We start from the raw sequence: 23,857 nt of genomic DNA, 5'->3' as shown, positions 1-23,857 counted from the left end.
GGGGCAGAATGACAGATTAGTACCTTGTCAGCTCGGGGATTTGAACTTGCAACCTTCGATTACTTGTCCAACGCTCTAACCACTAGGCTACCCTGCCGCCCCCTTACAATAATTTGAATTTAAATACACAGCAGTAACCAGGTTTCCTTCCAACCTTTTTATGAGAGTAAAGTACATGTTGGATAAAAAAAATGTAATGACATGCCTGATGGAAACAGAACATTTTTCTGTAAACGTTCCAAAAGTTGTGTCTGTAAAATTAATTATGCGAGAAATGTCGGCGGAAACGCGTTCATACGCAAATATTGATATAATAACAATCATATCGAAGTAAACTTGGGAGTCACGTGATGACATGGCGTGTGGTCCTTCCATTACGACTCGTCGAGAAAGCACGCAGTTTATGAGGCTACAGATTAAATAGATTGAACTTCACAGGGTGGTGAAAGTGCAAGGTGATAAACTTGATGCTCCTTTCCAATAATTATCGAGGGTCTTACTCTGGTGACGTGATCATCGATGCTTGGCTGCAGTTTGGCAAATAAAAATAATTTTGCTCTTCTGCCTATAATAATCTCATCGTGTAGCCTATACATGGCTAGAGAGCACGTTCCAATACCAGAGTGGACAAACTCCCCATATAACAAAATAAAAATTGTGAGAAAACCATATGTAGATTTCAAAATACAATGGAAAACCATTTAACTTGTATTTTTATTAGGTACATGGGAATATAAAGCAAAACAATATTTTTATGTGCACTACGTCATCACGCACAGTTTTTTATCTGCGACAAGTCAATTTGAGGGAAACACATTTCTGGTTGGAAAATGTGCATATTGTTTTTATGCACATTTTTGAATATTTGCATGAAAATCTGACGCCAATTGGATGGTAACCTAGCTAGTGACTAAAATGTCAAGTGACAAAAAAAATCTAAACCATGCAGTGATGGACAAAAACATCAATGTAGCAAACATGCTTATGGAGGAGCACAGTAGCTACACAAGGTAAAACATCGGTGACATCACAATATGTCCATTTTGTGATGTGTACGTTTTATATATATATATATATATATATATTCAGGCAAGTTAGCTGGCTAACTCCTTGATCCTGCTTTGTAGTACACCCTCAGGACTACCTGACAAACAGTGGCAATTGTTACTGAGTGGACTATCCTGGCTAGATAAATACGCAATCAACCATAATTGCCATGCAAGCAAAGGGGCCCTATTCAAGCAATCCCATTAACCACTCATTATCAATACAAAATCCTCATGTTTACAGTGGAAAACAGAAACACATGATTTCTAGTAAACACAAAATAGCCTAGAAAATAACAGAAATATAAGTGCAAGATCAAACCTTGGTACTGACGTAAGATGAATGACACAACTAAACATAATGGATAGGCATTCTGATTAGCTATAAATTGTTTTAAAATCGAACGTAAAAATGTTGCAATCAGATTAACTGGACCCAATCTGATATGTACCGTAGTAGGTTTATAGGCCCACAAGTCCATTAGTACATCCGGAAGTTGTGCCAAGAGATCCATGCCAGTTGTCTTGTTACTCAATGACCTGCACAGACCGGTGAGCCGCACTGGTGATGTCGTTCACAAAGGAACCCTTATTCATCCCTTGCTGTAGGACAAATTATTAAAATATACATTAGATTTCCCCCTTGATACTGACTTTTTCCCCCTTGACAAAATAATAAGTTATGGCATAGTTACAGTTACTAGCTCACAGCAGGTTTCTCACCAAGTGTTGCCCAAGTGAAGCTGAAATGTCAAGCAACTGATGGAAGAGATCAAGACCCAACTATAGTCATTATAAATTAAGGATGAAAAGACAAGGGATAAGTTGTCCAAGGTCTGCAGAGCCTAGCACTGTCGAACCTGTTTCTCTAGATTCCTTGGCTGTACCATTTCAGCACCCCTATGGTTCCCATGCATCTAATCTTTTTCAGGTGTACAGAATACCACCAAACAGAACATAATCTCTCCATCCATCCTCCACTGTTTTGGATAATTACCTGACTGGGGCGTGGATTAGGTTCACAGAACTGAGGAAATAACCTCGACACACCCTTGACACACCCCACCCAGTCGAGTACAGACAGATACTGTGGATCTCTATTCTGTGTTTTCACAACATAAAAAAGGAACCAGCAGAAATAATAGCAACTACCTTCAGGGAAGGGGTGATGAGTCATCACACAGATTACCGTATTTGACCTGACTGAGCCTGCCTATTCCGATTGTCCTTTCTATTGCCCCCATTGTAAAACCCACCCAATCACATGTTGTCTTCGATTTCATTTGGTATTGAGGAGTAAACTGGTAGATAAAACACATATCTGACAAAAGAGGTCAATATCTGCAACAGGGATATCACATTGCATCTTGCAAAAACAGAATTTGTTTGAAATATCAGCCCAAAATCCGTACCTTTTTTAGGAAACTCTGTACGTCTTTCTCTGACCAGAGGCTGTAGAGGAGCACACCTGCAGCTTTGCTGGCCTTTGGGAAATCCCTATCAAGAGAAAAAACAATCCATGTAAGACTGGGGCATTCTTTCTATTATACTCAAACTCAAAGCTATGTTATCTGGGTTCTTTAGAATGACCCCAAAGTGGCTGCCAACAACTGTTTGATTTTTCCCCCAATTGTTCTTTATATAGTATTGTATATTGCAAACTGCTCTAATGTATTGTCCAATAGTTACAGTGAACCACGGAAATGTATTCTTCCCCAGGCAGCACACACACAGTTGAGACGAGCACAGGGTCAAGCTGCAGTGAGTGCAGTGCCCCTGGATGGAGAGCATGTTGTAGGGTTAAGGGCCTTGCCCAAGGGCCCAAAGGTAGGGGAATGGGAGGGGATTATTATAGATTTTTTTGACAATTTTAAACACAATAAAACCACACATGTGAATACAGTACAATGCCATTCAAATCATTGTTCAAACACGTATTTCCATTGTTGTCCTGTTGAAAATACATGAAAAAATAAATATACACAAGATTATAACACGAAAACAAAATACATTTCAAATACATCTCGTCAGTAGGGAGGAAACAGTAAAGGCAATCAAATAGATGACCAAGTATGTGCAGTTTTAAAGCGTTTTCCCCATAAAACATTTCTTAAGGTTACCTCCCTAGCGTAGGGATGGATTTTATATGGATTGGTACACCATTCCATTCCTGTGCACCTGACCAGTGTTAAGGAAGCTTTTTTTCAGCTATACTTCTATAGCGCACCGGCCTGATAATGGCAAAACTGGCAAAAAAAAGAAAGAAAAAAAAAAGAAGAAAAAACTGGCTATGAGTCTCAAATGCAATTAAAATAACCAGACAGTTAACTGGGGGCAAGGCCATGTATAACCTTAAAAACCATTCAGTATGATTTTCACCACCCAGAAATCAACTGGAAGCCAGTTCCCTGAATATTATGACCAATGTGCGTCCTAGGGCTAGAGCTTGAGTATAATTCTCATCATTCTCATAATTCTCATTTTGGGCTGTTTGAAGTTTGTCTTTCAGATTTGTTGTCATGCCACTGAACCATGAGATACAAGCATGGCCATAGTGGCACTGGATCAGAGATGCTGCCAGGGTCCTCATAGTCTCTGTATCCTTGAGGATGTGAATCCAGCAGCCCTTCATCCATTTGCCAGACCGAACGGGCCATTTTTCCGCCACGGGTCCAACTCCTTAGCCGCAGGACTAACTACGGCTAACATGACATTTTTTTGCAATACAGAATATTGACCAGGCCTTACCTGTTCTTGCTCAGGTCGTTAACTGAGTTGACCAGCTTGTTGGTCAGCAGGGGTTTCCCCAGCTCGGGCTCCTTCATCAGCAGACTGTGGCTGGTTTGGCACGCCATGGCCAGGGTGTCATCACACTCCGTCTCTTCCTTGGTCCACGAGCTGAGGATGCCAACTAGCTCTGGTAGGGTCTGTCGGGCTTCAGACAAAAACACATCCCATTAGGTCATTCACTTCCAGCAAACGCACTCTATGAAGTGTTGCTAATTCAACCACAAAATGTTAAAAGCTAAAACAACCAAAGGTCAGGTGTAAATAAAATGTTTAATCCTCTCTGAAGGGAAGGGGAAAGTGAAGGGAAAGGGTATACCTAGTCAGTTGCACAACTGAATGTATCCAACCGAAATGTGTCTTCCGCATTTAACCCAAGTACCCAACCGCTTAGAATCAGAGAGATGGGGTAGGGCAGCCTTAAAATACCAGGAGAAAATTTGCTTAGCTAAACTGGCCCTGCGAAATGTTTGCGCTCAATGCAAACTACACAATCATTGAAACAAGGTTGCCTCCGACCAAACATTCTAGGTTCCATCTGTTCTACAAAGAACAGGGCTATGATTGGTGTCCATGCTCACCCATGGTGCTCTGAAGGCGTTGGTTCTTGGCCAGGTTCCCTACCAGAGACACAGCAGTTTTCTGGAGGCTGGGGTTGGAGGATTGCAGCAAGGGAGAGATGTGAGGCAGGCCGTTCAGCTTCTGCACGATGCTCTGGCTTATCACACTAGATACCTGTGGACACAGAGATGAAGACATTATAAGAGGGTCTATGAAGGGTTTATGAAGCATATTAAGTTAAGTGGGACCATGACGTGAATGTTGTTTTTTTCCTACACACATGTGGTGCATGTTTTTCTCTATACATTTGTTGCATTTAAATTACTTTTTGTGTGTATATATAATGAAATAATCCAAATGATGAGTGTTGTTCATACAATGCCATGGTAAGCAGTGAGGTTCTGCAGTGCTCCAGAGCAGGCCTCCAGGGTCTCTTCTCTCTGGCTGGACCCCAGCAGAGACAGGTAACTCTGCATGGTCTTGGAGTGGAAGAGCCAGCCTGCTCCTTTAGGGTTCTGCTCCTCCATCACAGGGTAATCAAAGTGACTCTACAAGAGTAAAAATAAAAAAAATTTAGGCGATGGAAAATATACGACGGAAGTTGATGTACATGTAATTGCCGTGTGTAATGATAAAAAATGTATAGATCATTCAATACTATATGTTGTTATTGTGTATCCGTCTCTCTCTGCTCTCCCTGGATTTGATTTGACCCATATGCCGGTCTCACCTCCTGGTCCTGGACCTTGCTGCTCTGTGGGCTGAAGCACCCAATGGGGCCGGTCTCACTGGGGGCGTTGGCCCTGCTGGGGGTCCTGGCCAGGGCATTGATCCTGCTGAAGAGGGCTGGGGCTTCACTCTCCAGCTGGAAGCTCAGGTTGTGCAAGACACACACACAATTTTCCACAGACTGACACAGACAGAGGCAAAGTATTAAAGGGTTGGTTAGCTTAGCATGTACTGTATCTCAATTTGAGCACACACATGTTCATAGTATGATCCATCCAACTCCAAGTTAGAAAGTAGGTAGCAACAAACATGTAACCATTGGAGAAAATGTATTCCATGAAACGTTCACATGTAGTTAGAGCTAGACTTTCTATTATTGCTGAATAATTATATTCCATGAATTCAACATTACCTGTTTAAACTTTATTTTAAGTAATTGAATGTTGCATGCTCACCTTGTCATCTGGCCTCTCTGCAGCCACACAACGCTGGACATAACTGACCAGAGAGTCGACGAGGCCTCGACAGTTACGCATGGCCTGCCTGTTGCCTTGAGTCGCACAGCTCAGGTTTCTGTTGGGACAGTCGGGGAAAATGAAGTTAAACTGGTCTTGTCATAAATCAGGTAAAGGCAGGTCAGGCCAGCATTGTGTAGTCTGACAGTGGATAACAATACAGACTAGAACAAAACAGTACATTCATCCATTAGTGACAGTAAGAATTTGTATTATGCTATTCACCCAATCCTGAGATTGGCACAGACACAGTTGAAGAGGCTCGGAGTAGTATCGAGAGTAAGCTACAGGTTCAGCCAGTGCAGTGCTACTGGAACAAATCTAATTAAGCGCTTCGCTCAATGCCAAGACAAGCGTAGATGGTACCTGGGATCTATCATCATTAGCCCCTCCCATTGCCAGTTCATAAGTCTGTCTCTCTAACTTCCTGGATAACTGCCAGTATCCATCTGTGCAATGTGCACTCCTGGTCTACAGCATTGATTGATGCGTCTCACCGTAGACATGCCGTAGCATGGTAGAAGACCTCTGGGTCTTGGTTGTTGTTTGTCTCATCTCCAGTGTATGGTACTACCACAGTCTCAGTTAGGACAGGCAGAGCACTACGCACCAGCTCTGGCTTCAGACTGTCTGCAGATGACAGGTTCCAAAGGAGACCTGAAGAGAAAGGACAAAGTCGCAGTAGTTCAGTGGTAGTAGAAGCAGCAGTTGTTCAAATAGCTGGTACCTGCTACTCATGTGGCATTATTACCATAGATCTTAGCAAGCTCAACACAAACAATAAATTCAACACAAGCAATGCTAGATAGCCAACACAGTGCACATTGATCAAACTGTTATGACACGGGCACGGCGTGTACTTCCCAAAACATAACTAGGAAAGAAAAAAAAGCCTGCGCACCTTTCGTGTCACGCCCTGACCTTAGAGATCCTTTTAATTCTCTATTTTGGTTAGGTCAGGGTGGGACTAGGGTGGGCAATCTAGTTTTCCTATTTCTTTGTTTGGCCTGGTATGGTTCCCAATCAGAGGCAGCTGTCTATCGTTGTCTCTGATTGGGAATAATACTTAGGCAGACTTTTTCCCACCTTAGTTTGTGGGATCTTGAGTAGGTGCTGTGTAGCCTGCAGAACTTTACGTTCATTTTGTATTTTGTTGTTTTTCGGTGTTCATTTTAAATAAAGTAAGATGTTCGCCTACCACGCTGCACCTTGGTCTAATTCAACCAACGAACGTGACACTTCGAGTCTCCACGACCAGGGTTGACACGAAATACGAGGTGTTTCATTTTCACTTAACTACAGTACAGCTCTGTCATTGTCTAATTGTCTAATGTTGCCGCTACTGTCTCTTATAACATAAAATAACTTCTAGACATCAGGACTGAGATTACTCACCACGGATTAGCAGAATCCTTTTTTTCCTTTTACGTGTTTGACGAGCCCGATGCGAAGGATATACTGCTTTCTCGGGAACAGGCCCAGATCCCCGTGATTTGCGTGAAGGCGGAGAAAAAGGGGCAGAAGGGCGGGCTGCCTTCTGAGAATTTGTAGGCGATCGAATAAACCCCCACTTCCTTCCATTCTGCCAGAAAATGTGCTATCTTTGGAGAATAAAATCAATGACCTACGCGGAAGATTAAACTAGCAATGCGACATTAAAAACGGTAATATCTTATGCTTCACAGAGTTGTGGCTGAACGACGACACTATCAACATACAGCTGGCTGGTTATACACTGTATCGGAAGGATAGAACGTCTGGTAAGACAAGGGGCGGCGGACTCTGTATTTTTGTAAATAATAGCTAGTGCACGATAACTAAGGAGGTATCAAGGTATTGCTCGCCTGAGATAGAGTATCTCATGATAAGCTGTAGACCACACTAGCTACCTAGAGAGTTTTCATCTGTATTTTTCATAGCTGTTTACATACCACCACAGTCAGAGGCTGGAACTAAGACAGCATTGAATGAGCTGTATTCCGCCACAAGCAAACAAGAAAACGGTCACCCAGAGGCGGCGCTCCTAATAGCAGGGGACTTTAATGCAGGGAAACTGAAATTCATTTTACCAAATTTCTATCAGCATGTCAAATGTGCAACCAGAGGAAAATAAATTCTGGACCACCTCTACTCCACACACAGAGACGCATACAATGCTCTCGCTCACCCTCCATTTGGCAAATCTGACCATATTTCTATCCTCATTACAAGCAAAAATTAAAGAAGGAAGCACCCGTGACTTGATCAATAAAAAAGTGGTCAGATGAAGCAGATGCTCGGCTCCAGTACTGTTTTGCTAGCAAAGACTGGAATATGTTCCCGGGATTCCTCCGATGGCATTGCGGACTACACCACATCAGTCATTGGCTTCATCAATATGTGCATCGACGATGATGTCGTCCCCACCGTGACCGTACGTACATACACAAACTAGAAGACATGAATTACTGGCAGCATCCGCATTGAGCTAAAGGCTAGAGCTGCTGCTTTTGAGGAGTGGGACTCTAACACGGAAGCTTATATAAAATCCCGCTATTCCCTCCGACGAACAATCAAACAGGCAAAGCGTCAATAAAGAACTAAGATCAAATGGTACTACACCGGCTCTGACATTCTTGGGATGTGGCAGGGCTTGCAAACCATTACAGACTACAAAGGGAAGCACAGCTGCGAGCTGCCCAGTGACACGAGCCTACCAGACGAGCTAAACTACTTATATGTTCACTTCGAGGCAAATACAGTGCCTTGCGAAAGTATTCGGCCCCCTTGAACTTTGCGACCTTTTGCCACATTTCAGGCTTCAAACATAAAATATAAAACTGTATTTTTTTGTGAAGAATCAACAACAAGTGGGACACAATCATGAAGTGGAACAACATTTATTGGATATTTCAAACTTTTTTAACAAATCAAAAACTGAAAATTGGGCGTGCAAAATTATTCAGCCCCTTTACTTTCAGTGTTATGAACTTGAGTGAAGACCCAAAAGCGGTTTTAACAGAAAACAGAGTTCTTTAATGAAAATACAGGAATGGCATAAATCCTCTTCCAACGTTGTCAGCGGAACAAAAAGAACGTTAGTATAGTGCAGGATGCTCCTGCCAGGCAGACTCCGACAGGACAGGACAAGGTGGAAGCAAACGAGACGACAGCTTGCTTCTGGCATCAAAAAACACAAACAAGAATCAGACACTGAAAGTAGCAGGAACAGAGAGAGAAATAGAGACCTAATCAGAGGGGGAAGAGAGAACAGGTGGGGAAGAGTGAAAGAGCTAGTTAGGGCAGATGTAGAACAGCTGAGGAATGAGAGACAGAGAAGGTAACCTAAAAAGACCAGCAGAGAGAGAGAATGAAGAGAAAGGACAGGAACAGACATAACAAGACATGACATTCAGTTCCTCAAACTCTCTCCAGAAGTTCAGTGAGGATCTCTGAATGATCCAATGTTGACCTAAATGACTAATGATGATAAATACAATCCACCTGTGTGTAATCAAGTCTCCGTATAAATGCACCTGCACTGTGATAGTCTCAGAGGTCCATTAAAAGCGCAGAGAGCATCAAGAAGAACAAGGAACACACCAGGCAGGTCCGAGATACTGTTGTGAAGAAGTTTAAAGCCGGATTTGGATACAAAAAGATTTCCCAAGCTTTAAACATCCCAAGGAGCACTGTGCAAGCGATAATATTGAAATGGAAGGAGTATCAGACCACTGCAAATCTACCAAGACCTAGCCATCCCTCTAAACTTTCAGCTCATACAAGGAGAAGACTGATCAGAGATGCAGCCAAGAGGCCCATGATCACTCTGGATGAACTGCAGAGATCTACAGCTGAGGTGGGAGACTCTGTCCATAGGACAACAATCAGTCGTATATTGCACAAATCTGGCCTTTATGGAAGAGTGGCAAGAAGAAAGCCATTTCTTAAAGATATCCATAAAAAGTGTAATTTAAAGTTTGCCATAAGCCACCTGGGAGACACACCAAACATGTGGAAGAAGGTGCTCTGGTCAGATGAAACCAAAATTGAACTTTTTGGCAACAATGCAAAACGTTATGTTTGGCGTAAAAGCAACACAGCTCATCACCCTGAACACACCATACCCACTGTCAAACACGGTGGTGGCAGCATCATGGTTTGGGCCTGCTTTTCTTCAGCAGGGACAGTGAAGATGGTTAAAATTGATGGGAAGATGGATGGAGCCAAATACAGGACCATTCTGGAAGAAAACCTGATGGAGTCTGCAAAAGACCTGAGACTGGGACGGAGATTTGTCTTCCAACAAGACAATGATCCAAAACATAAAGCAAAATCTACAATGGAATGGTTCAAAAATAAACATATCCAGATGTTAGAATGGCCAAGTCAATGTCCAGACCTGAATCCAATCGAGAATCTGTGGAAAGACCTGAAAACTGTTGTTCACAAATGCTCTCCATCCAACCTTACTGAGCTCGAGCTGTTTTGCAAGGAGGAATGGGAAAAAATGTCAGTCTCTCGATGTGCAAAACTGATAGAGACATACCCCAAGCGACTTACAGCTGGAATCGCAGCAAAAGGTGGAGCGACAAAGTATTAACTTAAGGGGGCTGAATAATTTTGCATGCACAATTTTTCAGTTTTTGATTTGTTAAAAAAGTTTGAAATATCCAATAAACTCCGTTCCACTTCATGATTGTGTCCCACTTGTTGTTGATTCTTCACAAATAAATACAGTTTTATATCTTTATGTTTGAAGCCTGAAATGTGGCAAAAGGTCGCAAAGTTCAAGGGGGCCGAATGCTTTCGCAAGGCACTGTAACACTGAAAAATGCATGGGAGCACCATCGGTTCTGGGAGACTCTGCGATCACACTCCCCCGCAGCCGATGTGAGTTAGACCTTTAAACATATCAACATTCACAAGGCAGCAGGGCCAGACGGATTACCAGAACGTGTACTGCGAGCATGTGCTGACCAACTGGCAAGTGTCGTCACTGACATTTTCAACCTCTCCCTGTCCGAGTCTGTAATACCAACATGTTTTAAGCAGACCACCATAGTGCCTGTGTCCAAGAACACTAAGGTAACCTGCCTAAATGACTACCGACCTGTAGCACTCACGTCTGTAGTCATGAAGTGCTTTGAAAGGCTGGTCATGGCTCACATCAACATCATTATCCTAGAAACCCTAGACCCACTCCAATTTGCATACCACCCCAACAAATCCACAGATGATTCAATCTCTATTGCACTCCACACTGCCCTTTCCCACCTGGACAAAAGGAACACCTGTGTGAGAATGCTATTCATTGACTACGGCTCAGCGTTCAACACCATAGCACCCTCACAGCTCATCAAAAAAGTGAAGGACCCTGGGACTAAACACCTCCCTCTGCAACTGGATCCTGGACATCGCAAAGGGCTGCCCCCAGATGGTAAGGGTAGGTAAAAACACATCCGCCACGCTTATCCTCAACACAGGGACCCCTCAGGGGTGCGTGTTCAGTCCCCTCCTGCACTCCCTGTTTACTCATGACTGCACGGCCAGGCACGACTCCAACACTATCATTACATTTGCCGATGACACAACAGTGGTAGGCCTGATCACCGACAATGACGAGACAGGGAGGAGACCTGGCCTTCCTCTGACACCGTCTGGTATAGAGGTCCTGGATGGCAGGAAGCTTGGCCCCAGTGAGGTACTGGACCGTTTGCATTACACTCTGTAATGCCTTGCGGTCAGAGGCTGAGCAGGTGCCATACCAGGCAGTGATGCAACCAGTCAGGATGCTCTCGATGGTGCAGCTGTAGAACCTTTTGAGGATCTGAGGACCCATGCCAAATCTTTTCAGTCTCCTGATGGGGAAATAGGTTTTTGTTGTGCCCTCTTCACGACTGTCTTGGTGTGCTTAGACCATGTTAGTTTGTTGGTGATGTGGACGCCAAGGAACTTGAAGCTCTCAACCTGCTCCACTGCATCCCCGTCGATGAGAATGAGGGCGTGCAGGGTCCTCTTTTTTCCTGTAGTCCACAATCATCTCCTTTGTCTTGATCACGTTGAGGGCGAGATTGTTGTCCTGGCCCCACAAGGCCAGGTCTCTGACCTCCTCCCCCTCTTTTACACCTCTGCTACTCTCTGTTGTTATCATCTATGCATTGTCACTTTAATAACTCTACCTATATATCCATATTTCATCAACTAACCAGTGCCCCCGCACATTAACTCTGTACCCCCCTGTATATGGTCTCGCTATTGTTATTTTACTGCTGCTCTTAATTACTTGTTACTTTTATTTCTTATTCTTATCCATATTTTTTTAAACTGCATTTTTGGTTTGGGGCTCGTACGTAAGCATTTCACTGTAAGGTCTACACCTGTTGTATTCGGTGCATGTGACTAATACAATTTGATTTGATTCATATATATCACAGATACTGTAGCTATGTACTGTTGCTAGTCAAGAACCAGGGTAAATATTTGATTACACAAGAGCCGGTTGATTGAACACAGCTTCTGGAAGACGGAAAAATAGTGAGAGCAGGCTGGTCTAGCCTCCAGAACACAGTGTCACGTTCTGACCATAGTTCTGTTATTTTATCTTTTTAGTATGGTCAGGGCGTGAGTTGGGTGGGCAGTCTATGTTTGTTTTTCTATGTTGGTTTTTGAGTTCGGCCTCGTATGGTTCTCAATCAGAGGCAGCTGTCAATTGTTGTCCCTGATTGAGAATCATACTTAGGTAGCCTGGATTTCAGTTTTGGGTTGTGGGTGTTTGTCTTCCGTGTCAGTGTTTGTCGCCACACGGGACTGTTTCGTTAATTTCACGTTTATTGTTTTGTATTTCGTAGTGTTCAGTTTATGTTTTAAAATAAACATTATGGACACTTACCACGCTGCGTTTTGGTCCTCCGATCTTTCTCGCTTCTCCTCCTTAGAGGAGGAGGACGAGATCCCTTACAGAAACACCCACCACAAAAGGACCAAGCAGCGTGGTAACGGGCAGCAGCAGCAGCGATCGCAGGACTCCTGGACTTGGGAGGAGATTCTGGACGGCAAGGGACCATGGGCACAGGCTGGAGAATATCGCAGCCCCAAGGCTGAGCTGGAGGCAGCAAAAGCCGTGAGGCGGTGGTATGAGGAGGCAGCACGGCGGCGCGGCTGGAAGCCCGAGAAGCAGCCCCAAAAATGTATGGGGGGGGGCACACGGGGAGTGTGGCGAAGGCAGGTAGGAGACCCGCGCCAGAACCGGAGCCCGCACCTTTGGGGGGGTGCTGTCACGTTCTGACCATGGTTCTGTTATTTTATCTTTGTTTTAGTATGGTCAGGGAGTGAGTTGGGTGGGCAGTCTATGTTGGTTTTTCTATGTTGGTTTTTGAGTTCGGCCTAGTATGGTTCTCAATCAGAGGCAGCTGTCAATTGTTGTCCCTGATTGAGAATCATACTTAGGTAGCCTGGATTTCAGTTTTGGGTTGTGGGTGTTTGTCTTCCGTGTCAGTGTTTTGTCGCCACACGGGACTGTTTCGTTCATTTCACGTTTATTGTTCTGTATTTCGTAGTGTTCAGTTTATGTTTTAAAATAAACATTATGGACACTTACCACGCTGTGTTTTGGTCCTCTGATCTTTCTCGCTTCTCCTCCTTAGAGGAGGAGGACGAGATCCCTTACACACAGACTATTGTGAGATGTCTCACCTATCAAGTTCCCCTGGCACAATGCAGCACAAGAGAACACCAGTGTGACTGACAGCAGGATCTGATCAGGTTTAAGGGGAGCGTGTTTAGTGAGAGTGAGTGATTTACTGTGCTCTACGGCACAGATATATTTAATGTCAATATGCATGTTTTGGCATCAGAAAGCAACACAAGCATGTTTCGCTTTCATACCCGCTTGCATTCACACTGGGGCACATGTCTGCAAAGCGTCAGCATTCTGTGATGTCACTAGACGGAGAAGTGTTGTGTACAGAAATAGAATAGTGTTCTCTACCTGTGAGTTGTTTCTGTGTCTCGGTAGAGTCTGTGTCTCGGAGCAGGGCCAGTGCCTCAGTGATGCCCCCACAGCGCTGGACCTCCTCCTTGTTGCCCGCATCTTTAAAGGCCAAGTTCCGCAGGGCGGCGGAGGCAGTCTGTTGGACCTGGGGACTGGGACACCGAAGCAGGTTCACCAAAGGGGGGATCCCTTTGAGCCGCAACACCTGAGAGACATGTAAAACTGTTAAGACATCCTAATTCGGGACAGTGTCCTTCAGGATAGGACAGAGTTGTTTAATCCGGGTCCAAAGAGACCCAGATGTGTGTCCTCACCTCCTGCTTGGCCTTGTCCTCTGAGTAGGTAGCGTGTTGGATGAAGGAGGCTCCACAGAGCTGGTAGTTCTCATCTCCACTGGACAGGTACTCCACCGCCTCCTTCATGGTTATATCAGCTATCTGACCATTACCATTAATCCTGTTGGGAAAAGCACATACATGTATCAACAGCTGTTCACAAACATTTCAAATGCAATTCATCAAAGCCCAAAGCAGCATTTACACACTCACTCATTCCACTCACCCCGCTTCACCCTTGATCTTGATCCCTGATATCTTGGACTCAGCCACAGAGAGGTTTGAGGGTGCCCTCTCAATACGACCTTGGCTGCTGGTAATCTGGCCACTACTTTTCGTCTGACGCGTGCCAATCAACTGGCTGTTCCTTTTCTGCACCTCGTTGCCTTTGACAGCGACCTGAGAGGAGCTGTTGCCATTGGAGATGACCTGACTGCTGTTCCTCTCGGTCAGGAAGAAGCTGGACCTGTTGGGCTGGAGCTGCCGGGCGGGGGCCGAGGACTGCAGTAGCTGCTGCATGGTGGTGGTGGTACTAGTAGTGGTGGGGAAGGGGGCCAGGTCAGGCACACTGCGGCTGCTGTTGTGCTTGCATATGGTGGGGCTGAGAGGGAATCGTCTCTCCCACTGGCTGGAGCTGCTCATGTTCCTCTGGACCGTAGATTCCTTGGAGGCCACGACCCTTCGCTTGGTGCTTTTCTCATAGCTGAGCTGCAGGACGAAGGAATTGAGTAAATGCGAGCAGGCACAAAAGCAGGAATATTGCAACACTTTCAACTTCATTCCAAAATCATAATACACACAAAGGCGTAGACCCACTTTGATGAAGATAAATACCGTGTACTGCATTGAATCAATCTAGTTTTATTGATAACTATTCTAGACTTGTCTAATTGGCAGAGGGCAGTGGGAATTCAGAACTATTCATATATGATTTGTAGTGGGCACCTCTCCAGAATAAGATTTAAGTTACATAAACAGTTGTGACAGGCATCATCATGACTGGACAGGACAGGCCAAGACACACTACATACAAACAGAACATTTTGTGAATGCTTGTTTTTCTCACCGACTGTGAGTTGTGTGAGACATCATTTGTAAATAATGTGTTAGCAATAGTTTACAGACAATAGTAATTAGTAACCGTATTAAGTAATAGTAAGGGTAATGTGTGACGATAATCTATATAATATGTTGAGTGTCAATATGGATTTCTTTCTCTCTTTGTTCATGAACAAGAATGAAGGCCTCCAGAGCTCAGTTGAGTTAGAAATTTGTCATGGACCAGATTTCTGTTTGGAGTACTCATCATGCCTCCCCTTTGTGAGGTGGATAAGTGAAAGCACAAGATTGAGAGAAAGATGTCAGTTTCAACAATGAGTCAGGTGCCATTATGGGAGGATGCCTCACTTTTCTCACTTGTGTTGGAGAGAAAGCTGAACAACACTCCCCAGATTTCTGGAGCAAAAATGACTGGGCAGTATCTCACATTCACACCCAGTCCTGTGGTTAGTCAGTCATCTCCAGCACCTGGTTACACCTGACTCAGACTCTCATGACAGACTGTTCCCATACATTGAGTAGCTGGCCATGTGAGATGTGGTTCTGGGTTCCGAGAATAGTCTCAGATTTACTACCCCATGATGACCATGGCACTGCTTTCATTAATATCCACTGTGCCTAAAGCTGTAAAAGGGATTTTAGGGGATTTTTGTTGTTGTTGATCACCACTGAACCATAATTTGTCCTTAAATGATATACTGCTAAATACAACTGATAAACCAAGCACAGTTATCAAAAATATGGGACAGTGTTTTCTATCTTTGTATTTAAAACAAAAGGGAATGTGATGTGAAATATGAAAAGCTTCATACCGTTTTTGAGAGGCCATTTGTACCATTAAAGAAGGCACCTCCATTAAGACTGGTAGGTGACTTAAAGGAGTCAGCGAATATGTTGATGTACACAGGACCTACGGAGAAAAACAAGAGATTGTAAATGGCTCTTAAAATATGTTAATATTAGTTATCACTGTAAAATATTGAGTGTGAGAAAAGATACACTGTTTATTGCTTTGATATGATTCAATTGAGGGCTTGAGGAAGCAAGTCTCCAAGCTGTAATGACTAATACGTTTGAAATCTTGAATCACATTACGAGATGCACTGTGATGAGAGATGCAGTAACTATGTTTGGCCATATTTTTCCAACTGTCAAACATCAAATGTGTTTTGTTTAGGGTGGGACAAAATGCATTTTTGAACATGTTTCATGTGAGCCTGCCAACCAAGCATTATACCTATTTGCTGTTTTGACAAAAACAAATGATTGGTATTGTACTGTTAACATCATTGTCATGCCATCCACAGTGTCTTATGCTTTCAGATAATAAACAGGGAACTTATGCATTCTAGTGAAATATGTATTGTAAGTTGCTCTGGATCGGGGTTAGGCTTAATTCAGAACTTTGGAACTGACTCCCATTCAACTCATGAGTTGAAATTCAAATTGAAATTGGCCGCACCCCACAGGAGGTATAACTTGAATGACATGAAGTATAATTTAATTCAGTGCAATTCAAATCAATTCCACTCAGTCATAAAACATGAGAGAGTTTCATTGAATCTGACAAGTCACACTTCCAGCTACCAAAGAATATTTCACTTTTCTCTGGAAACAATGTTCATAAACTATTTTAAGTGCTTAGAATACCCAATTATGTTTCCACCAACCATTTCATTTCTTAGGCTTCTTTTGAAGGCCTCAGGGTCAACTTGAGGGTTAAACTAATGCATTCTGGGAGAGGTAGTATTTTCCCCATATAGATTTTTTTGATATAACATAGAACATTCTCATTCTGGTTTCGTTTTCCTTGATTATTCATTTTAAGAGTTTCTGAAAACCAGTTGTTTCAACAATATTTTATATGCATATAACGACATGTTTGATGTTACGTACATTACAGTATGTATATTTGTTTATATAACGGGTGGGTCTAATCCTGAATGATGATTGGTTAAAAGTGCATTCCAGCCGGTGTCTATTCCACAAATTACCACCGGATAAATCTATGACATTAAAATGCCTATTTATGTTCCATCTGACTGTGCAAGCCGCTGTCTCGTCAGCCCAGCCAGGCACTTTAAGCATCTAGACATTAGCTCACATTTCTTTGAGACTAACATTTAGTTTTCAACAGCGGAGATTTGTATAAACCTTGCTGTCTGTCTCGCCAACATTTTCAACATCGTTTCAATATTCAAATTCGATCTCCAGCTGTCCCATTGTAAGGAATGTGCCGGACAAAACAGTCAGGCAACGTTTCTCAGCTAATTGAAACCATGAATCAGCTGGCATAATTTTTATGGATATATACAAAGAAATGTCAATTGAAAAAAGGTAAAACGAAATGAAGTGCATCTAGTTTGCAGTCTTTCCAGCTTCAGTTTGAAGTGATTGTGTTAGCTGTGTTGTTGGCTAGCTCCTCTGAACAACAGTGTCCTGACGAGAGAGCACATTTTCTATGCCAGGCAAAATTGCGCCTAATTAGCTCATTGTTATGGATGTATCCAAATAAATGTCACTAGAAAACAGCTTAAATAAATGCAAATGCAGCTACTTTGCTGTAATTCTGGCTGCACTTTTAATGTGACTAAGTTAACCGTAGTTGGCTAGCTAGCAAGCAAGAGATAAGAACGTTGACAGCCAGTATGGCAATGGTACATTTAGAATGAATGACTGGATTCGTTCTAAATACATAAGTATTTTTGTTCCATAGATACAGAACAAAAAGACTGAAAGACTGGGTCGTGTCTCTGGCAACCGAACCGATAGATTGAACGACCAGCTGGCTTGGGTAGCAACCCTACATTTGTATCGGGACTATTTTGTGGAAGGATGAAATAGTATGAAAAAATTCATCAACATAAAAAAAATATGAAAACATTTGAATCATTATTAGAATATGTTGGTAACCCGTTATAATGCCCTCAAAACTGGTGTTTGGAGGATATATCGGCACGGTTTGCCGGCCCTCAACAACACCCCCATGCCAATATATCCTCCAAACACCGGCTTCTCTGGCATTATCACTTAAATAGGGTACACCTGATATAGAATAGCAGAGGCATTTGAATTTCACTGAATTAAATTATATTTCCTTTCATTCATATTATATTTGCAACTATGTGTGCTGTTTACTACTTCAATTCAAATTAAATGCACATTCAATAACTGAATTGGAATTTACGAGACATTCTCAATTAAATTCGGAATTGAGCAAAACCGTGCTCTGGATAAGAGTGTCTACGAAATGACTCAAAAGTAATGTAAAAAGTGTTCGGCTATAGTACTTACAACAAATAAGAAATTATTTTACTTATGTTTGTACATATTTGTCTTGAACTTGCTTTCTTTAAATTGTTTTATTGTGAGAGCTCTGGTGAGTAATTTTTCCAATGTAGGCTACTTATAATAAATACAGTTGAGTAAGATTTACAATGTAGGCTACGTAGACAGTTAGTGATGGAAAACATTAGCTGTAGACAATTCTCAATTTCCTTTTGAAAATGTAGAAAAGGCCTGAGTGGTGTGGACATCATTCTATGGGTGTGGACATGGCCTTCCATGGTGTGCAATAGGGTGCTCATTGCAAATATATTGAAGAGGTAGAATTCAAATTGGGCTCTGATGTAGATGGTAACAACATTTTCATGAAATTAAGTTGAGTAATAATACATCAAATGTATTCTAATTAGTTTAGAAAATCAAAGATTTAGGGCGCTGGTTCAGATGTGCCAGCACAATGGCATAATGCAGTGCATGATAATCCAGCATCCTGGCATTGACATTTCCGACAACAGAGGGGCTTCACTTTCGCATCCCCTCTAGTGTTGCACGGTACACCGAAACTTCTGTACTTTTCGACACTACAACGTGAAAAAACGGTTTGGTACTTTAATAGATGAACCGAAAGGAACAAAATTCAAGGTATCTTTGGTATCCAACAAAATGTATTTCATTTAATATAATATGTATTAATTTGCCCAAGTTTATCGTAAAACATGAACAGAATGCATCAGTGATTCATATTCCCTGCAACTTTCTGAAGAGGCAACGGCACATGTCTGTGTGTGTGCGGTGCGTATAAAGAAGAGGGGCACAGGTAGGTAGGAATCCACAGCGATCATGCCTAGCAGATTTTGGGGTTGCCAGGTTAAGCAATCTGGTATTTAAAAAGGATTGGAGGACATGGGTTATTCTCTTGAGAGAAAAACTCATCCAGGTTTCCATTTTGGAACTTGCTGGCAATGTAAAGTTGGCTGAAAAGTGTGCAATCACTTTTTAATGCTGATATTTCCTTTTTCTATTTTGTGACTGGCTTTGTCTTAGCATTTTTAAGCAGTGGTACAATATTCCTCTTAATGCTCTGATGGATGGATGTGTTCCTATCCACAATGACTTCCTTGAGCTATACACTGAGTGTACAACACATTAAGAACACCTTCCTAATATTGAGTTGCTTGAGATGGTGGTTTCTTGGTTTTTGTGCGATGAACTTCGCTTGTGTTGAAGGGGGAAATCTACATTCAAAATCTGGAATTCAAAACCAACCAGTAGTCTGGCCTGCTCAGGTCCCGCTACTATCCATCTCCAGAAGGCAGTGGGGTTCACTGTTAGTCCAATGGCTCCCCCATGTTCCTTTTACCAGCTAATGATTTTTCTCATAGGCTTGGTCAAGTTGCATGAATGAGAATTTGTTTCGTGTTTTTGACAGGACCCAGAAGTCTGAGAATGCTTCTCTGATGTTAGCCGGTAGAGCTTTCATGTCTCTGTCCAGTGCAAAGAACCTTGGTGCCAAGGCTTCTAATATTTCAACAGAAATACCAAAATCTCTAGTTCTGTGCACACAGAGAAAAATCATCACAAGTCTTTAAAATTCAAGAACAATGTTCCAGAACTGGAAGGTTTGATACTTGCTTCTTTCTATGTATCAAAAGAAGTGAATTGTGGACTCCAACAGCCAAGCATCTTTCAGGAGTTTTGACAATGAAAGCAAAGTAACTTGATTGTGCCTGTTTTGGTAAAGTGTGCTGCCTATACAGTAAGTATGAGCCTGCTGTCCCTGAAGTTTCCACCCCAGCATAATAATAACCGGCACCTCACAACATTCCCTGTTTGTCCCCTACCACTTTCCCTAAGGACGTCATTTTGTTAGCTGGGTAGCTAGCTAGATTTAATATTATACACGGAACAAAAATATAAAATGCAACATGCAACAATGTCAAAGAGTCACAGTTCATATAAGGACATCAGTCAGTTGAAATGAATTCAATAGACCCTAATATATTAATTTTACATGACTGGGAATACAGATATGCATCTGTTGATCACAGATACCTTTAAAAAAAGGTATGGGCATTGATCAGAAAAGCAGTCAGTATCTGGTGTGACCACAATTTGCCTCATGTAGTGCCGCACATCTCCTTCACATACAGTTGATCAAGCTGTTGATTGTGGCCTGTGGAATGTTGTCCCAGTCCTCTGCAATAGCTGTGCAAAGTTGCTGGATATTGGCGGGACCTGGAACACGCTGTCATACACATCAATCCAGAGCATCCCAAACATGCTCAATGGGTGACACGTCTATGAGTATGCAAGCCATGGAAGAACTGGGACATTTTCAACTTCCAGGAATTGTGTACAGATCCCTTCAACATGGGGCTGTGCATTATCATTCTGAAACATGAGGTGATGGTATGGCAATGTGCCTCAGGGTCTCGTCACGGTATATCTGCGGATTCAAATTGCCATAGATAAAATGCATTTGTGTTCATAGTCCGTAGCTTATTCCTGCCCATACCATAACCCCACCGGAACCATAGGGCACTCTGTTCACAATGTTGACATCAACAAACCGCTCGCCAACACACGACACCATACACACCATCTACACGGTACAGTTGAAACCGTGATTAATCCGTGAAGATTTCCCTTCTCCAGCATGTCAGTGGCCATTGAAGGTGAACATTTGTCCACTGAAGTTGGGTACAACGCTGAACTGCAGTCAGGTCAAGACCCTGTTGAAGATGACGAGCACGCAGATGAGCTTCCCAGTTTATGACAGTTTGTGCAGAAATTCTTCGGTTGTCCAAACCCACAGTTTCATCAGCTGTCTGGGTGGCTGGTCTCAGATGATCCCACAGGTGAAGAAGCCGGATGTGGAGGTCTTGGGCTGGCGTGGTTAAACATGGTCTGCTGTTGTGAGGTCAGTTGGACGTACTGCCAAATTCTCTAAAACGACATTGAAGGCGGCTTATGGTAGAGAAATAAACATTAAATTCTCTGGCAATTGTTCTGGTGCACAGTTGTGCAGTCAGCATGCCAATTGCACACTCCCTCAAAACATGAGACATCTGTGGCATTGTGTTTTGCGACAAAACGGCACATTTTATTGTCCCCCGCACAAGTTGCACCTGTGTAATTATTATGCTGTTTAATCAGCTTCTTGATATCCCTCCAGTCAGGTGGATAGATTATCTTGGCAAAGGAGAAATGCTCACTAACAGGGATGTAAACAAATTGGTGCACACAATTTGAAACAAAATAAGATTGTGCATATGGAACATTTCTGGAATCTTTTATTTTAGCTCATGAAGCATGGGACCAACCCTTTACATGTTGCATTTATATTTTTGGTCAGTATATGTTGCCTGTTGTTTTCCTTTAGCTAGGTAACCAACAAGAATAATATTTTAAGTGAACAAAAACTGTGGCTAGCTTTTCTTGACACGGCTAGGGTTATGTAAAAGCCTATGTTAGAACGACCATCTCCGGTTTAAAGTAATTTTGAAATTATCCTTGTTCTCAATCAATTAGCTAAATAATACAACTCTCGGGGTGTGTTGGGATTTTTAAAAGCTTGATAACATGATCTCTTTAACCTTTTAAAGTAATTTGTTAAGGTGATTCATGTAGTAGTTCAACAAAAGTGGTTTATAGATAGATTTCTGCCACTTAGGTCACATTGCTTATTAAATATAATGGCATATTGTTGAAGGCTGGTCCATTACTCACAAATCCACAATATGTTTTATTATAAATGGCAACACAAATTCAACAGTAATATCCCCTTTCCAAAATCTGATTCAGTATTGGCGATTATAATGGATTATTATGTTAAAAATAATCAGGGTTCCATGCCCCAATTTTTGGGCATCCATTCTAATAGCAATTAACACATCCCAAAGAGTATCTCATACAAATGTAAGGCTTAAATCCACTGGGTAACAGTTTCATATCAAGGTGATATTACATAAATCGTAGTGTAATGTAAAAGCCTATGTTAGTTTAAGGTCATATTCAGAGGAAACAAGCCATGTTCTCAAAATATTTACTATATATGGTAACTCCTTGGGTGTGTTGGCAATTCTTTTTACTTGATAACGTAACAGGTTTTTAACCCTTTAAAGACATTTGTTGAGGTGATTCGTGTCGTAGTTCAACAACATTTGAGAGGTGTACAGGTTGATTTCAGGTGTTTCCTGACAATTTCTTCCACTTTAGGCAGGTTGGCTATGAAATATAAGACTGCTTCAGTGCTACTTACAAATACACACTATTTGTATTATATATGGCTACAAAAGGTCAACAGTAATATCACATTTCTAAAATCTGATTCAGTATTTGTGGCCATACATTGGCTTGTGTAAAAAAAAGGGGTGCTTCTAATATCAATTAATACATTCAAAGAGCAACTCTTTAATCGCCCTGTACAGGTTTCATAACTTTTTGAAGTTACGCAGGAGGAGCACACTGAGGAAAAGAAAGCCATCAACAAGTCGATGTTTGTATTGGTTCAATAGTAAAGGATTCGAAATATATATCAGTTGGCCTAAATATATGTTTATTTTGATATTAAAATGACAAATGTTGCACTTTGTTTACTTAACAGACGACAAAAGTGGAGTTGCTGAAATTGTTAACAGACTACAAAAGTGGAGTTGCTGAAATTGTATTTGTGCGGTTTTCATATTTGACAATGAATACGCTAAATCATTCACAACAATGCACATCGTATGTAAAAAAATAAAAATAAAGAAAATGAAACCATAACCAGATTTGACTTTAGGTCAAATCAAATAGCATACAAATAACTTATTAGGCTATCTATGTTTCTATAATAATAATTAGGCCTCTGCTTACTCGTTGGGGATGTCGTTGGCGACGACACAGATCCATGTTTACTGTACTTCGACTTGCCCCTCTTGATGGTTTGCACCTGATCCAAGACTCGCTGCTGTTTGGACCGAAGTTTTGTATCGGATGGCAAAGCAAGAGATGTCTCATCCACATTTCCGATGGACATGGCCGATTTCAATGGGTCCATTGTCATCATGAAGGTCCGTTTCCAGCTGTAATTAACAAATGCGACAGTCCGTTCCTAGGTCTGTACAGGTGGCGTTTGTACGTGCAATCGAATATACAATGCACCTTGCCCTGCCCTAAACAATGAACCACGCCCATTACAAAGCAATAACACGGTTGTGCGTATGGGTGTGAATGAAAGTAAGGGTTCATTTTGCTAGTAAGTATGTCTTCCTGTGTGGCTGCTGACTGAAGATTCTGTAGAATAGGGGTCTTCAGCCTTTTCTTGCCCAGGGACCCCCTCCCAGGCAAACCGGCAACCCAGGCAAGAATATGTTAATAATAACAATATGCTCAATAATAACATTTGATAAATAAACTGAATTCACTGGTGATCACTGCATTCATCATAAGACTGTAGCCAACATCCATGATGTGATCTCCACCCAAGACCAGACCCAGAGCAAGGTTGAGAGTTCAGCAATCAAATAGTCAGGCAACTGGTGGAATGAATAATTATGCCCTTCACACCTTTCTGCACTGTGACAA

General features: G+C 42.2%; 1 protein-coding gene across 1 annotated transcript; it reads right to left on the bottom strand.

Moving 5' to 3' along the window:
• Nucleotides 1-695: 695 nt before the first annotated feature.
• On the bottom strand, nt 696-23,433 carry LOC135542282 (plakophilin-1-like). Its single transcript, XM_064969133.1, has 13 exons — nt 23,147-23,433; nt 15,817-15,914; nt 14,172-14,653; nt 13,925-14,066; nt 13,608-13,815; nt 6,136-6,295; nt 5,579-5,696; nt 5,125-5,304; nt 4,772-4,942; nt 4,415-4,568; nt 3,795-3,981; nt 2,459-2,543; nt 696-1,649 (listed from the first exon to the last, which is right to left on the bottom strand). Exons 1-13 carry the CDS (start codon nt 23,337-23,339, stop codon nt 1,575-1,577), a joined length of 2,253 nt encoding a protein of 750 aa, XP_064825205.1. The 5' UTR covers nt 23,340-23,433; the 3' UTR covers nt 696-1,574.
• Between the last annotated feature and the right edge of the window lie 424 nt (nt 23,434-23,857).

Source organism: Oncorhynchus masou, chromosome 6 (genome assembly GCF_036934945.1).
Source record: "Oncorhynchus masou masou isolate Uvic2021 chromosome 6, UVic_Omas_1.1, whole genome shotgun sequence".
In the NCBI taxonomy this organism is placed as follows: domain Eukaryota; kingdom Metazoa; phylum Chordata; class Actinopteri; order Salmoniformes; family Salmonidae; genus Oncorhynchus; species Oncorhynchus masou.
This window is presented reverse-complemented; position numbering and strand designations above follow the sequence as displayed.

What these genes read in the sequence shown, in the direction of transcription:
- LOC135542282 (XM_064969133.1), bottom strand. Translation starts at nt 23,339, where the DNA reads ATGATGACAATGGACCCATTGAAATCGGCCATGTCCATCGGAAATGTG. An exon ending in AAGATCAAGGGTGAAGCGGG is followed by an intron (nt 14,067 to 14,171) that starts GTGAGTGGAATG and finishes TTTTCCCAACAG; the next exon opens with GATTAATGGTAATGGTCAGA. An exon ending in TCACTGCTTACCATGGCATT is followed by an intron (nt 4,569 to 4,771) that starts GTATGAACAACA and finishes CTGTGTCCACAG; the next exon opens with GTATCTAGTGTGATAAGCCA.